This window comes from Cnephaeus nilssonii, assembly GCF_951640355.1.
Source record: "Cnephaeus nilssonii genome assembly, chromosome: X".
Lineage (NCBI taxonomy): Eukaryota > Metazoa > Chordata > Mammalia > Chiroptera > Vespertilionidae > Cnephaeus > Cnephaeus nilssonii.
In genome coordinates, this window is record NC_137071.1 from 124,855,927 (window position 1) to 124,872,795 (window position 16,869).

The 16,869-nt window shown below is 48.0% G+C and overlaps 1 protein-coding gene and 1 pseudogene across 3 annotated transcripts; one reads left to right on the plus strand and one right to left on the minus strand.

Moving 5' to 3' along the window:
* Nucleotides 1-5,613: 5,613 nt before the first annotated feature.
* LOC307095453 (small ubiquitin-related modifier 3-like) lies at nt 5,614-6,120 on the plus strand (annotated as a pseudogene). Its single transcript has 2 exons — nt 5,614-5,649; nt 5,879-6,120. The product of its transcript is annotated as a small ubiquitin-related modifier 3-like (transcript).
* A 2,734-nt stretch (nt 6,121-8,854) lies between these two features.
* On the minus strand, nt 8,855-15,123 carry TSPYL2 (TSPY like 2). Of its 2 annotated transcripts, none has more exons than XM_079765055.1 (7): nt 14,135-15,123; nt 12,808-12,885; nt 12,586-12,697; nt 12,356-12,501; nt 12,151-12,248; nt 11,229-11,857; nt 8,855-9,546 (listed from the first exon to the last, which is right to left on the minus strand). In XM_079765055.1, exons 1-7 carry the CDS (start codon nt 14,972-14,974, stop codon nt 9,392-9,394), a joined length of 2,058 nt encoding a protein of 685 aa, XP_079621181.1. In that variant the 5' UTR covers nt 14,975-15,123; the 3' UTR covers nt 8,855-9,391. The 2 variants fall into 2 exon arrangements, with proteins under 2 accessions (XP_079621181.1, XP_079621180.1); XM_079765054.1 differs by having other exon boundaries at nt 8,855-9,543; nt 14,135-15,057.
* Between the last annotated feature and the right edge of the window lie 1,746 nt (nt 15,124-16,869).

Genomic DNA, 16,869 nt, shown 5'->3' on the forward strand with positions numbered 1-16,869 from the left:
CCCAAAGATCAGAGATCCTGACTTGTTTTTAAAAAATATTTTTTATTGATTTCAGAGAGGGAGGGAGAGAGAGAGAGAGAGAGAGAGAGAGAGAGAGAGAGAGAGAGAGAGAGAGAGAGAGAGAGAGAAACATCAATGATGAGAGAGAATCATTGATCAGCTGCCACCTGCATGTCCCCTACTGGGAATCTAACTGTGACCTCTTGGTTCATAGGTCGATGCTCAATCACTGAGCCACACCAGCCTGGTGATCCTGCTTCTTGACATCTTACTCTGTAAGTCCTTTTGTATAAACCACTGCCCCGTTAAGAGACACGACACTGCCCCGAATTTCCTATAGCTCTACCCTCATTGCAGGGATTTCCGAGTTAGGTTTCTCTCCCTCAAAATGAGTGTAGCTCCTAATTTCATCCGTGGAGGACGAAGGGGTTATGAGGGTGTGGCCAGTTACCCATCAGCCCCTGCTACTTACTGGGACATTGGTCAAGTGACAACCTCACTAGGAGCCTCAGTTCATCTGTGAAATGGGAAGACAGTTTAAAAATCTCGCCTGAACGGCAGGGGGAGTAAGAGATCAACCAAAGGACTTGTATGCATGCTTGTGAGCGTAACCAATGGACACAGACAGTAGGAGGGTGAGGGCTGGGGGTAGGAGCTGCCGGGAGAGGTCAAAGGGGAAAAAGGAAACATGTGTAATACTTTCAACAATAAAGAATTTAAATTTTTAAGAAAATCTCACCTGGCCCTGACCGGTTTGGCTCAGTGGATAGAGCATTGGCCTTCGGACTGAAGGGTCCCAGGTTCCATCCCAGCCAAGGGCATGTACCTTGGTTGCGGGCACATCCCCAGTAGGGGGTGTGCAGGAGGCAGCTGATTGATGTTTCTCACTCATCGATATTTCTAAACTCTCTCTCCCTCTCCCTTCCTCTCTGTAAAAAATCAATAAAATATATTCTTTAAAAATCTCACCTGAACCTTGTATGTATATATGCATGGCCTATGGACACAGAAAATCGAGTGGTGAGGGCCTGGGTGTGGGGAGCTGGCTGGAGGGCGTCAGTGGGGGCAAAAAGGGGGCATATGGAATACTTTCAATAATAAAGAATTATTTAAAAATAAATAAGTAGCCCTGACCAGTTTGGCTCAGTGGCTAGAGTGTCGGCCTGCGGACTCAAGGGTCCCAGGTTCAATTCCGGTCAAGGGCACGTACCTTGGTTGCAGGCACATCCCCAGTGGGGGGTGTGAAGGAGGCAGCTGATCGATGTTTCTCTGTCATCGATGTTTCTAACTCTTTATTCCTCTCCCTTCCTCTCTGTAAAAAAAAAAAAAAATCAATAAAATATATTAAAAAAATAAAAATAAATAAGTCAAAATCTCAACTGACACTATCATTGTGAGGATTAAATGAGAGAATATAAAGTAATCGCCCAGAACATTAATAGTTAAGGTCTCCTGTCCCAATTCTTGCTTTTCCCATAGTTTCAGACTGAGGGAACTATGGCCCAGAGAGGCAAACTGGTTGGCATGATGTTACACAGCAGTAAGACCCAAAATGATAGCTGTTTAAGAAGGAAGGAAAGACAGGAAGGTTCTTAATTTGGGTTCACAGGCCTCCAATTGAGTCTGGGGACAGAGTTTGGAGTGGCCTATGAATTTGTATGGGGAAAAAAATTACATCTTTATTTTTCACTCTCCTCTTGTTGAAATTTAGCTTTTTTTTTTTCAGCAAAGAATGTAATTAGCCACAGTAGTATTACTTGTGACTGTCACCAACAGAAATCACAGAGCTTTCCATATCACATTATAGATGTTGCAGTTCAAAATGATGTCGCAGATCTTTTGAAATATCACGTAATTTCTATTTTAAAATCATGATTGTCATTAGACCCTCCAATGGATCTTATGATTTAGTGAATTAATGAGGAGCCCATATATTACTATAGCACATATTTGCTTTTTCCATGTTTTAATAACTATATTTCAATATAATCAGTTTCTTTTGTAACCAAAGGTATTTTATTTTATGCATTAAAAGATACTATTTTAGCCGAAACCGGTTTGGCTCGATGGATAGAGCGTCGGTCTGCGGACTGAAAGGTCCCAGGTTCGATTCCGGTCAAGGGCATGTACCTTGGTTGCGGGCACATCCCCCGGTAGGGGATGTGCAGGAGGCAGCTGGTCGATGTTTCTCTCTCATCGATGTTTCTAGCTTTCTATCCCTCTCCTTTCCTCTCTGTAAAAAATCAATAAAATATATATTAAAAAAAAAGATACTATTTTATGAGGTAAGTTCTGTAGGCTTCACCAGACCATCAAACCGATCCATGGCATAAAAAGAGTTAAGAATACTTGTCTTACACAGAGAGACTGGTGGTTGCGGGGGTGGGGGTGGAGGACTGGGTTTTTGAAAGATGGGAGGGGGGCATAAAAAATGTAGTCAACAATATTGTAATTAACTATATATGGTGTCAGATGGATACAAGATATATTGGGGTTGCCCTGGTCGGTGTGGCTCAGTTGGTTGATTGGGTGTCATCCCGTGCACCAAAAGGTTGCTGGTTTGATTCTGATCAGGGCACATGCCCAATTGTGGGTTTGGTCCCTGGTAGGGGGCATGAAGGAGGCAGCTGATTAATGTTTCCCTGTCACATTGAAGTTTCTCTATCTCCCTCTCACTTCCTCTTTCTCTAAAAATCTATTTTAAAATCTTAAAAAAAAGATTTATTGGGGTGCTCACTTAGTCCAATCACTAGGTTATACATCTGAAACTAATATAATATTGTATGTCAAATGTAATTGAAAAAGTAAAAGAAAATTTTAAATAAAAGTAAAAAATTACAGTAAAGGACACAAAACCAACCAACAAACAAACCACAAAAAAACCTTGTTTTAAACTCTCGGCTCCAGGAGAACAAAGACTCAGTCTGTCATGTCTCCTTGTTATATCTCTATCATCCATTTTAGTATCAGGCATATAATAGGTGCTCAATAAATGTTTACTGGATGAATAATAGGATTCCTTCCTAACCATCCTGCACACACCCAAATGAGGGAGCCAGTGCTGGCCTTTTTGATGACCTAAGAAGGAGGGATATTCCTGAATCTATTTTGGTTAAATTTTGCCAATCTTTGGTTCATAGCAGTGAGTGGCATTTAAAAAAATATTTTATTGATTTCTTACCGAGAGGAAGGGAGAGGGATAGAGAACCAGAAACATCTATGAGAGAGAAACATCGACTAGCTGCCTCCTGCACACCCCCTACTGGGGATGTGCCCGCAACCAGGGTACATGCCCTTGACCGGAATTGAACCTGGGACCCTTCAGTCCGCAGGCCGACGCTCTATCCACTGAGCCAAACCAGTTAGGGCAGTGAGTGGCATTTTAAAGGTCTGGCCCCAGGAGATTCTGGGGACTTCACACCCAGGAGCAGGGCCCTCTACTGCAGAGGAATGAAGTGAGCTGTGAAGGACACAAAGACAATTAGCTTTAGCATGGGAACAGGCCCTGGAGTACACTGGGTCCACAACTCCTCCTTCTCCTCCTGGTTTCTGTTTAGGGTCCCAGCAAATGGGGCCTGTATTCTCTGGTCTTTAGCAAAGACCATACTTTGGAGTTGGATGTGGCCTTAAAGACCTTCTAGAACAGTCCATTCATTTTGGAGGCCGAGATTGGGCAGGACCTGAAGCCATACCATACACCAAGGAGTGAGGGCTCAAGGAACAACAAGATGTCACTCTACCAGTGGTCGGCAAACTCATTAGTCAACAGAGCCAAATATCAACAGTACAACGATTGAAATTTCTTTGGAGAGCCAAATTTTTTAAACTTAAACTTCTTCTAACGCCACTTCTTCAAAATAGACTCGCCCAGGCCGTGGTATTTTGTGGAAGAGCCACACTCAAGGGGCCAAAGAGCCGCATGTGGCTCGCGAGCCACAGTTTGCTGACCACGGCTCTAGGCAAAGAACATCCTCTCCTCCCATGCCTCAGGCCAGGGCATGAGCACCCTGGCTAACTACATTAGAATCCCATACTTGGCTCCTAATAGTGCCTCTCAAGCCAGAGGCCCTCTCTGACAGGGTGGGTGAAGCAGAGCCTCAAATTCCTAAATGAGGGCCTATGGATTCCATTAGGAAGACAGAGAGGAATCAGAGAAGTGTATGACGAAGGCCAGGCTTCAGAGGTCTACTCTGGGGCTGGATTCCATCTTGAGAACTTAGGCAGGTTGCTTCTCCTGGGCTGATGCCTAAGCTTGCAGATGGGAAAACGGAGGCCCTCTACAGAGGGTGAGGGAGCCATGTGAGGCAGAGCAGATTGAGGCAAGGGTACCCAGGCCGTCTGTCACTCAGACTGGCTGGGATCTTCTTGCCAGGCTGACCTCTTCCTGGCCCACTCCAGGCCTTTGCCCCTGCTGCTTTCTCCTCCCCTGCACTTCACCACCTGCTCATTGGGACTGGCTGCAGATATTGCACGCAGTTGTCTCTTCCCTGTGCACAAAAGGAATGGACTGTTCTAGAAGGTCTTTAAGGCCACATCCAACTCTAAAATATAGTCTTTGTCTCGACTCAGAATCCTACACTCTCAGCTCTGGCCCTGAGGCAAGATGTTCCCTTTTCTGGGTCAGAGTTTCCCTTCCCCACTGCTGACAGTGCGGTCCCAGGTCAGAACTAGAGGCATCCAAGACCCCATGCTCTCCCCAAAATATTTTTTTTTTTTTACAGAGAGGAAGGGAGAGGGATAGAGAGTTAGAAACATCGATGAGAGAGAAACATTGATCAGCTGCCTCCTGCACACTCCCTACTGGGGATGTGCCCGCAACCAAGGTACATGCCCTTGACCGGAATCGAACCTGGGACCTTTCAGTCCGCAGGCCGACGCTCTATCCACTGAGCCAAACCGGTTTCGGCCCCAAAATATTTTTTTTTTTTTACAGAGAGGAAGGGAGAGGGATAGAGAGCTAGAAACATCCATGAGAGAGAAACATCGACCAGCTGCCTCCTGCACACCCCCTACCGGGGATGTGCCCGCAACCAAGGTACATGCCCTTGACCGGAATCGAACCTGGGACCCCTCAGTCCGCAGGCCGACGCCCCATCCACTGAGCCAAACCGGTTTCGGCCCCAAAATATTTATCAGAATCACGGAGTATGTTCCAGATCAGGTGTTCCAACCATTTCACAGAAGAGGCCCAGAGAGGAAGGGGCCTTGCCAAAGGTTCCACAGCAACCTGGTGGTGATCCCTGACTTCTCTCAATCCTTCTTTTTAAAAAAAATATATTTTATTGATTTTTTACAGAGAGGAAGGGAGAGGGACAGAGAGTTAGAAACATTGATGAGAGAGAAACATTGATCAGCTGCTTCCTGCAAACCCCTCACCGGGTATGTGCCCGCAACCAAGGTACATGCCCTTGACCGGAATCGAACCTGGGACCCTTCAGTCCGCAGGCCGACGCTCTATCCACTGAGCCAAACCGATTTCAGCTCTCAAGCCTTCTTTTCCCATATCTAAAGCCTGTTAGCTTCTGCCAGTCCTGGTGCTGCTTGTGTGCTCCTTTGGTGCGGACCTGGTACCTCTTTTGTGAAGCTGCAGCTGAGAAGACTCCAGTGCTCACCATGACTGACAAAAAGCCCAAGGAAGGAGTCAAGACTGAGAACAGCCCTGACCGGTTTGGCTCAGTGGATAGAGCGTCGGCCTTTGGACTCAAGGGTCCCAGGTTCGATTCCGGTCAAGGGCATGTACCTTGGTTGCGGGCACATCCCCAGTAGGGGGTGTGCAGGAGGCAGCTGATTGGTGTTTCTCATCAGTGTTTCTAACTCTCTCTCCCTCTCCCTTCCTCTCTGTAAATCAATAAAATATATTTTTTTTAAAAAGACTGAGAACAATGATCATATTAATTTGAAGGTGGTGGGGTAGGATGGCTCTGTGGTTTAGACTAAGAGACATACACACTTAGTAAACTAATGAAAGCCTATTGTGAACGCCAGGGTTTGTCAATGAGGCAGATCAGATTCCGATTTGACAGGCAGCCAATCAATGAAACAGACATACCTACACAGCTGGAAATGGAGGATGAGGATACAATTGATGTGTTCCAGCAGCAGACAGGAGGTGTCTGCTAAAAAGAGAACCTGCTATTGTACTCCAGAACTCTGTTCCTCCAGACCCGTGGTCGGCAAACTGCGGCTCGCGAGCCACATGCGGCTCTTTGGCCCCTTGAATGTGGCTCTTCCACACAATACCTCGGCCTGGGCGAGTCTATTTTGAAGAAGTGGCGTTAGAAAAAGTTTAAGTTTAAAACATTTGGCTCTCCAAAGAAATTTTAATCGTTGTACTTTTGATATTTGGCTCTGTTGACTAATGAGTTTGCCGACCACTGCTCCAGACCAAGAAGACATTCTCAGTTAGAAAACTGCAATTTGGATCCAGTGCATCCTGACTATTACAGTACAGTTTTCTCTGTTCTTTCATTTTCCCCTTCCCTGCTCCTTTATTGTACATAAAGGAACTGATGTATGTGCACAAGCACTTGCATGTTTTAAACTAAATGGCCAGTGGTATGTTTTGATTGACATCAAATGGAGATGAGATGGGGGGAAAGACTGGTTCTGTGAAAATACCCCCTTTCTTTAGTGGAAGCTCATTCAGTTCTTATCTCCTACTCAAGTAAGTTATTTTACTTCTGTTTAACAACAACAAAAACAACACAAAAGTCCTTGCATACCTCGTTCCATTGGAGAATTTTAATGTTTTTCATTTATCACTGTAAACTCAAGGACAGCTTTTATAACTTTCTTATACATAGTTGTTACATGTAGGGCAATCTGTCTTTAAGTAGAGGTAAATTACTCTGAAAGAAATGAATCCTAGATAGTTCCTCCTTCATGGCCAGCATTTTGTTGTTTAAATAAACTTCTTGTTTAAAATGGAAAAAATAGCTGAAACCGGTTTGGCTCGGTGGATGGAGCGTCGGCCTGCGGACTGAAGGGTCCCAGGTTCGATTCCGGTCAAGGGCATGTATCTTGGTTGCAGGCACATCCCCAGTGGGGGGTGTGCAGGGGGTGGCTGATCGATGTTTCTCTCTCATTGATGTTTCTGGCTCTCTATTCCTCTCCCTTCCTCTCTGTAAAAAATCAATAAAAAAAATAGGCTGACACTCTAAATAAATAAATAAAATGGAAAAAATAAAGCCAGTCAGTTCCAGCATCTTAAAAACTCTCATAGAACAGACACGTTTCTAGTGTGGGACAATGCCAATTAGTTTATGCAAACACTTGGCCCTCGAGGTTATGGAGCATAACCCTCCACTCCCTAAGCATGAGCTACACTTAGTGGCTTCCTTCCAAAGCAGTGTGGAGAGGAGGAGTAATTTTACAGCAGAGAAACCTGACATACACTACCTCAGCCATGACAGCAAGGTTAACATGGACAGTAATAAGGCATATTGATAGCACGTACCCTTGATATGACGCAATGAGAACAGGACTGTATTTCTGTGGTCTTCCTTCCCCAACCCCACAACCCCACTCTAATCATGAAGAAAACATCAGACAAATCCTAATTGAGAAAATTATACAAAATACCTGACCAGTACTCCTCAAATGTTGATGACCCCAGGTCATTAAAAACAAGGAAAGTCTGAGAAACTGTCACAGCCAATAGGAGCCTACAGGGACATGATGACTAAATGTAAGGTGGCATCCTGGAACAGACAAAGGAAATTAGGTAAAAACTAATTAAATATGACTAAAGTATGGACTTCAGTTAACAATATAGTATTAACACTGGTTTATTAATTGTGACAGATGTACCATACCAATGTGAGATGTTAACACTAGCAGAAACTGGCTGTAGGGTATATGGGAACTCTCTGTATTACCTTAGCAATAATTCTGTAAATCTAAGATTTCTAAAATAAATTAAAAAAATTAAAAACCACCCCATCACACCTCTCAACTTGAGTTACAGCTTTGTTCACTGCTCTCCCTTCCTCCAATCCATTCTGCTGGCAGCCAGCAGAGGGCATTCTCTAAAACACAAATCTGAATCCTCCCAGCAAAATAAGGGCGTTGGATGGAAAGTTCTGGAGGTATCTTGCAGAACACTGACCCTGATTGTTACATTAGTTGTCATTTTGATCCAGAAAGAATCTGGGCGTTATTTCCGGTGTCTCCTGAAATAAAATTACTGTATCCAAAATTTAAAACATCTCCCTGCCTTTCAGACTCCCAACTCACGACTCCTCCCGCCCCCAATCACACAGCTACATAGTAATTTCTCTTTGCTTTGCAAACTCCTCGACCTGAGCCATCTTTTCTTGCCTTCTCTCCCAGACCCAGCTCCAGGGACCCTGCACCCCCTCCCTAAGACGAGAGAGCACCCCTGCATTATCCAACTGTTTTTTCTACTACATGCGAGTGAGAAAAATGGATTCCTCTGGCTCATTCCGCCCCCGCTCAGCTCACACTAGGCCCGAAGAAAGGTTTGACGCAAGTTAAATTAAAAGATGAATCACTGAATAAATGGATGTTCTAGGGCGCAGAGCTTTTCTGCGCGCATGCGCGAGGGGAAGGCGTGGGAAGCTGTTTGATACCTGGCTGAGGCCACTGCAGCAGCCAGGAGAGGGAGGGGCTTCCTCAGCCTCGCCTTGCCATTGGTCAGAATGGTCCGCATTGGCCTGACGCCACAGATCTGCAGTCCTGCAGAGCTCGACCCCCTGCCCGCCAAATCCCCCCACCCTAACAACTCGCAACTACCATCTTGCAGGCCAGTGCGTAGATGGGCCTATAGCAAGGGAGACTGCTGCTGGGAACTGGGCGCCGGGCGGAACAAAAGACTCAAAGCAGCACTTTGAATTTGCTGAGAACTTTATTAGGATTACCAGGGTTCACAGGGAATGAGCAGGGCTTCTGGGGGTGGGGGACAGGAATACCGCAATGGCAAAGCGGCCTTGCATAGACACCGATGCGGGCTAGCGGGCACAGCAGGTTGAAGAGTGAGGGGAAGAGACTTAGGACAACTGGGAGGCAGCAGCCACCCCAAGGCCACAGCAGCCCTCCCCGCTTTGGGATCAGGGGTGTTCACTCCATACAGCACGAGGAGGGGGATAGAGGGGCCGTGGCCAAGGCATCACAATAAATACGTAGCAGCACACAGAAGCCTGCGAGGGAGGAGGGCCGAAAGGAAGGGGGGAGTCCCCCTTTCCCTCCCCCCAAAATAAGAACTCTGCGATTACTAAACCATAAAAATAAACTTCAAACCCGTGTACGAACTTGGTCACCCCCCAGAAGTGCAATGTGGAGCCTCAAGGCCCTAGCTGAGGGGGAGGGCAAATGGGACAGAGGGAGAGGGACACAGAGGCAGTAGCCACAAGGGCAAGGGTGAAACATTTGTTTATCCGGTTTTGCCCCTCTTCCGGGGGTTGGCCCAAGCGTTCTGGACCTGAAGCACCTCCTCCACGTCAGAGTCTTCCCAGTCTTCGCCCATTCCTTCCTCCTCCTCCTCTTCTTCCTCCTCACTTCCTTCCTCGTCATCGCTGTCCTCATCTTCTGGCAGCACAGGGGGGAGATAGGAAAAAAACGGAAAATGGAGGGTGGTTAGATGGGCAGGTACATGCCAATTCTAATGGAACATAGCCCCTAACTAGGGCGGTTGGGGGCCAGGGACCATTTGCCAAACACTTCTGCTTGGAGCAAGCAGCCAAGTGTAGGGCGGGGAGGGGGAAGGTAGGGTGGGCTCCTTGCCTCTGTCCTATCAAAATGGATACATATCTGAAAGCAGCTTCTCCTCCTCCTGTATGTAGCAATGTGTGTCTCTTCCTGAGTTGCGACTTCAGCTGAATAAACCTATTCATCCCCAGCAGCTCCCTCACTCCTTCTCCATAGTCTGTTGCAAACAGGCCCAGTCTGTCTTCTTCAGCCCAACCCCCCACCCCTGCTCCCACCCTAGGGCTGGGCAGAGAGCACTGCCTCTCCTTCTCCAAAAGAACAGGTGTCACCCGATGGGAGGGAATGGGGCCAGCAACTCCCTCAATTTCCCTAGTCAAGCTGCAAATGTTGAGATTGAGTGTACTCACTCACTCAATACCTCCTTCCTTGGTCCCCTGCCCTCAGTGGAACTTTTTGACTTCGAGGTAAAAATTCTCTGGAGTGCTTGGTCTTCCCCCAGAGGCCTGCCTTATGTCCAATAACCCTTCCAACTCTGTGTTTCTCCCTGCATCCCATCAATCTCACCACCATGTCCTTTTCCCTCCCAGGAAATGGCTCAATTCTCCAGTCATTCGAGGCCAGAACCAAACCTGGGAGTCACCTGAAATACCATCTTTTCCCTCAAACCCCATACTCATTTCTCAAAAGGCATTCTTTGATGAGAAAAAATGGCTTCTGTGGTCAAGAAGCTTGAAAAATGCTTCGTTCCACGAAGTTTAAATAGGTTTCTTACAGCAGGACTTCTCAGAGCCTTTAAGGTGTTAATGTACATGTGACTACATGAAGATATTCATGTATGCAGTATTTTCCCCGACATATGCAACCATTGAACCTTTTTGTGAGAAGCAGCTTTCAGAACTGGTGAAGGGTCCTCAGAAGACAATTTGGGAAACTGTGCCCAACATATGCATTTTCACCCTTCCAGGTCCTTGTTCATGTGATCCCTTTTACTGAGAATGCCCCATAACACCCCTTAAGACAAATGCAGCCTCCAATTCAAATGTGTCAGTTCCTTTTCTAGTTCTCCCCTTCCTCATTCTTGAGGTACAATTAAGCTGTTCCCTCCTCTGGGGCTCACAGAGCACAACCTCCTCTGGGCTCACAGAGCATAATGTTCACTTTGCCCCCAGCTCCCCGAACAGGACTGGGAGTTCCCAGAAGGCTAGGGCTGGGTACAGAGTGTACTGAATTGTAATGTGTTTGCTGCTTTATTTCTCTCTCTTCTCTCTCTCCCTCTCTGCCAGTCCTTAATTTCCCACCGACTCTCTCCTATACCTGCCCTCCCCTTTGTATTTTGCTGTTGCAACCTATCTACCCATCAGCTAGAACTGAAACGTATTTCGTTGGTTTTGTTACATTGGTAAGTTAAATGTTCCTGGCCTTGCTTTGTTTTACAAGTTGCACCGATGCTTTTTTCTTTTCACCACAAGAGCAGGTTGTGCTCATGTCTCGATTCCCTGGTCCTGGCCAGCTTTGCCCTGAGGAAAGAGAAAGGAGGGAGGACAAGAGGGGGTCCCGCTCACCTTCCTCACTGCCCTCCTCATCTTCTTCCTCCATTGATGATTCTTCTTCGAAGATGTTCTCGATCTCACCTTCATAGTAGCCCAGGTTGTTGATGTTAAGCTGACCCTTCTCAGGCTCTTCAATGGCATTCTCATAGTAATCAATGTCTCTGTCATCATCATCACTGCCTTCGTTGTCACCTTCATTGCCGTCATCGTCACTGCCTTCATTGTCACCTTCGTTGCCATCATTATCTTCATCATCGCTGGTCTCATTGTCTCCGTAGTCACTGTCGCTGCTGTCGAGGTTGTTGCCACAGCCGCCACCTTTGGAGTTCTCACCACCATAAGTGTGCTCATCAGCGCTGTCATTGTTTTCGGTGGTGAGGTGGCGGTCTGGGCTTTCACAGTCATAGACGCTCTCACTGTCACAGAAACTCTCACTGAAGTCAGTTATCTCGTCCGAGGTCTCGAAGCAGTCGGTGGTCTCCATGAAGTCAGAGATCTTGATGTCGTGAACAGTCTCATTGTCGTCAGTGATAAAATCACTGTCTGAGGTCTCGCCAATAATGTCTTGCATCAGTTGATAGTCATCGAAGTCATCCATGATCACCAACTCATATCTGTCCCTCTTTTTAATGTGGGAAAACCTGTTGGTTGAATATAAGTTTGGGGGGAGGTACAAGATAAGACACTGAAAGATGGGAAGTAACTGGGGAGGCAGTAGGCTACAAGGGCTCCCAGGGACGAAGCTAGGGTGGGGAGAGTCCCATTTCTGCCCCTGACTGTATAACCTAAGGCCAATCACACCCCATTTCTGGGCATCATTCACCACTTGTAAAACATATTGGACTGAATTGTCTTAAAGGTCCCTTTTGGCTTTATAAACCCTGTGTGACACTAAAACATCACCTCTCAGTCTCTAACCCCCCCCCCCCATCACCTTTCTTTCTTTTCTTGCTTCTTTCTTTTTGCTCTGTAGCCGCCTTCTCCCATCATGTAGTAGCGCACAGGGTTGACCCAGAGGTCATTCTTGATAATCTGTTGAAAGAGAGGGGAGAAAGGAGAAAACAGAGCTATGAAGCCCCAGAATCTACTTCAGGCACTTAGAGGCAAGCCCAGCAAGGCCTTCCCAGGAGGGACTCCACCTCAGCAATCCTGTCGGCCTCTGGAAGGCTGTGATTCGAGAACCAGCTGAAGAAGCTGTAGTTGGTGTCCTGGTTTCTTTCCTTGTAAGCTTGGGGTTCCTGGCCCCGGTGCCAGCGGATTGGGGTGGAGTGAGACACCAGCCGGCCTGGGGAAAAAGGAGGCTGTGGAGAAGGCACTGGGCAAGGGTAGTTGCGGGTCCCATGGATTTGCCCTGGGGACTGTCTCTTACCTGATCGGTTGCACTGGAACTCCTTGACAATCACCATATTTGTGAAATAGGGGTTTGTCTGGAAGTACAGCTTCATTTTGTAGCCCATGGAGATATGTCTGAGGTCCTGTACCTGCTCAGGGTGGGGGTAATGATGGAATCACCACCCCCCCACCCCCCGCCTCACCTTCAAGGAGGACCAGATTCCTTGACTGGTCTTAGTAAAAACATCTTTGGCCTGACCTGCAGATTGGTCAAGTAGCGGAAGATGTCTTCATCGCGTTGACTGATCAAGACTGAAATTTTGGGGTGGTTGAGGAACTGCGGGAGGGAGCGGTTTAGGTTAAGGAGTGACTACTCTTTGAGAGGAGGGAGGGAAGGCCAGGCAAGTCAGGTCAGGCAGGGCGAAGCAAAAGAGAAGCTGGAGCAGAAATTTTTCTGTGTGCATTTGATATGTGTGGAACAAGTGGGTACTTTATTTCCATGATACTATGTGGTGAGAGCTCGTGTTTATGCTTTGTAAAACCTCTGTATTAGGTGGCCTTGCCATGGTTCTTACTTGTTGTGTCTGGGTGCTGAGGGTCTATGTCCATGTGATGTGTCTCTGGATGCTGAGGGCTTGTGTTCACAAAACATTGTGTGTCAGGGGGCTGAAGGCCCATGTCCAAGTAATGCTATATCTGGTTGTTATGGGTCTTTATTCACATGATGTTATGTGTCTAGATGTGAGGGGTTCTGTCCAAATTAAACTGGGTACTGAGGGTCTGTGATCATGAATACTTTGTATGGGAGTGTCAAGGATCTGTAGCTATGTAATTCTGTTAGTATGTTAAATCCATGTGTTCCTAACATGTTGCATGTCTATATGTGTGTCCCCCAGAGATGGGGTTATCACCAGTAGTGAATGGGATTTTTTTTACTCCCCTTTCCTTCATTTAACTCCTTGATATCCATTCCTAGGTATTGCTTCTCCTGATCCTTTAGGAGCTCCAGTCCCTTTCTAGCCCCCTTTCCTCCAGCCAGGATTAGGCTCTCCATAGCATCTAAGCAGACACCCAGGCCTGGAGAGCCATGTGTGAGTTAGGCACCCATTCTGGGCAATTTCCCCATTATGGTGCCCATTACTGTCTCAGAGTCCGTTTATTTTCTGTGTGCCCCTCCCTCCTCTCTTCACCATCTATGGTCCAATTTTCCTGCTATGTGCCCCTCTACTACCCACCCCTTTTCACTGCCTGTGATCCATCTCTCTCTATTTTTTAATTATTTTTTTAAAGTATTACATATGTATGATCCATTTATGTTACGTGCTTCTTCACCCTTTCCCATCTGTGATTCAGTTTGTATGTTGTGTGGCTCCTCCTCCTCCCGCCCCCGCCCTCGCCCCCCCTCCCCATCTCCAATCCAGCTTCGCTGATGTCTCGCCCCCCTCCTTCCGTCCCTCCTCCACCACACGTAGTCATTCTTTCAATAGAGGCCCGCCCCCACACTTTCACCCCGTCTCCCTCCCCCTCCCCACCTCCCCCCTTTCTGTCATGGGCCTGTAGCCCATGGGTTTAGGTATCAAGGATACTGCTTTGACCCAGAAGCCTGGGATGTGCTGGATGATAAGGTCTCTGCGCTCCAGGTAGGGTCTCCGCATCTGGATGAACTTGCGCTTGAGACGGAGGAAGGCCTTGCCTGCCTTAATGTTCACCGCCTCCAGGTCTAGCTGAATGCTTTCCAGTGCCTGCAGGACGTACTGGATCTTCTCGGGATTTATCTCTTTGCTTGGCTTCTTCACCTTCCTCTGCTTCCTCCTCCTCCTCCTCCTCTTTTTCCTCACATTCTCCTTCACCTCCTCCTCATCATCCTCCACTATAATAATGGCCTCTTCCTTCCCCTGGAGGCCGGCTAACACCTGGTACTCCTGTACCCCTAAGCCACAGGTATCGATGGCCTCCCCACTAAAGCCGCTGGGCTCGGGTTCGGGCTCCGGCTCAGGCTCGGGCTCGGGCTCCGTAACCTGAATATCAATTTCCAGGCTTCCCCCCGCCACCTCCTCAGGAGAGAACGTTTCCAGGTTCTCTGAGGGAGGGGGCGCCTCCCCGTACCCAGACTCGAAATCCGGATCCCAATAGGAACACCCGGCGCCCAGGGTGAAGTACGCGCGCACTCCCCCCTCCTCCAGAATGACATAGGGGGGCGGCGGGGGCAGAGTGGGGCCCAATCCCACCCCCCTCATGTCAGCCAGCACCTGTGCCGCCTCCGTTTCCTCCCGGAGCCTAGGGCGCTGCTCCGGCGGAGGCAGGGGCAGTCGCATGAGCGGCGGCGGCGGCGGAGGTGGCGGCGGCGGCGGCGCGTCATCCTGAGAGGGCTCGGAGCTGCTGAGGCGGCGGGCCTTGGCAGGAGGCCCCTCGTCAGGGCGGTCCATGGTGACCGCGCTCAGGGCACCGGCGCTCACCGCTTCCCTCTCAGTCAGGCCGCTGCTTCCAGTCACACCTGAGGCGGAGCGGCCGCGCCTGGACGCCACCAGCTCCGCTCGCAGCTCCGCTCTGCGCTCCCTCCCACGACGCACGTCCTATTCCCTCCGCGCCAAGCGCTCAGGTCCCGCCCCTCCCTGACGTCAGGGGCCTGTTCTGCCTCGCCATTGGCTGCCCGCTGCCGAGGCGGCGCTGGCGTTCGCGAGACCACGGCCCGCTCTCACGCAATCTGCTTGCCAACACCCCACCTCGCCGCGTTCCCATTGGCTGCCCTCAGCTCGGCCAATCATTGGGCTGCCGCCCCCGCGCGACCGGAGAGAAAGCTGAGGGGCAATTGGCTGAGAGAAAAGCCTCGGGAAGAAACCCCTTTCCCTCTCCCTTTCAACGTTTTGTCCAATGGGAAAAGTACCAGTGGTTCTTTTTTTTTTTTTTTATTGAATCTGAGGAGGGGGGAGGGGGAAATAAATGGTGATAGAAGGAGACTGGGCTTGTGGTAGTGAACGCCATACGTTATACAGATATATTATAAAACCGTACCCCTGAAACCGATGTAATTTTATTAATCAATGTTACCAGTGGTTCTGAAGATCGAAGAAAATCAAAACAAAAAATGAAGGCAGGCGCTGAGCACGACGTGCTCAAATCAAATTGGAGAGCCTCGCTGTCGTTCATCCATCCCTCCCCCCCACCCCGCTTCCCTCCCCTCCCCTCCTTTTCCCTGCCGCAACTAACTACGCACTTCTTAAATCTGCCTCGTCTCCAGTCCCTGCCCCCAGCTTTTGCCAGGCAGCAGGCTCCAATGAGACCCCTGGGGGCTCAGGTTGCTCTAACCCCGAGCCGGGACCTCAATGGAGACCTAGGGACTTTGATTTGAGGCCAGGTTTTGACGTGGCGTTTTCCATCTCTGTAAAATGGCTCTAGAAATAATCACGCAAAAAAAAAAAAAAAAGGTAACATCTATGCGTCATTAAAATGATGTGATTCAGTCCGTATGCTAGATTTTTCTAGGTCTTTCTCTTCATGTACTCAATACTTCTTCCCCTCCCTTCCTCAGTATATACGGTATTTAATTGTATTTGGAAAAAAAATATTTTTTGGGCCAGACGGACAGGTCTCTGATGAGGCATGGTGGTGGGTTCTGGCTCTGGTAGAGATTCAAATCAGGGGTTTATTCCTCCACTTTGTAACTCTCTGAGCTTCAGCTTCCTCTCCTCTAAATGAGGTGTCCTTAAAGAGAAGTGGAGGAAACTACCCATTGCAGCCTTGTTGTAGTAGCGAACTGGGAGCAACCTAGAGCCCCATCTCCAGGGGAATGGGTAAGGAAAATGTGATATATGTGTATAAGATGACCACTAGAATGAATTAGATCTACATACGGCAACATGGCTGGATCTCTCAAAAACAGAATGTTGAGTGAAAAAAGAAACAGAACAAGATTTATAGTACAATACTGTTTATGTAAATTAAAACACATAACAATACCATATATTTTTTTTCACAGATACACATATATGTAAATAAACACATGAATGGTGGATTGGAAAGACGTATGTTAAATACACGAGAGTGGGTGCCTATGTGGGAGGGAGGATGGGATCAGGGATGGCTGATGAAGGGGACAAAACAAAACAAAATAAAGAATAAAAGGGCTTCGCATGGATCAATGATGATATAGCTGTGCCAAGAACTGAGGAGCATTGGTCAACTCAATTCTGTGCACCTGAGAGAATAAATAAATAATTGAGTGCCCCAGGCAACAGTCTGGCTGGGTAGACTTCCAGGCTTGGGTTCCCTCCTGTGACATCCCTCCCTCTGAATTTAGCCAAAGCTTACCAAAGTCCCAGCT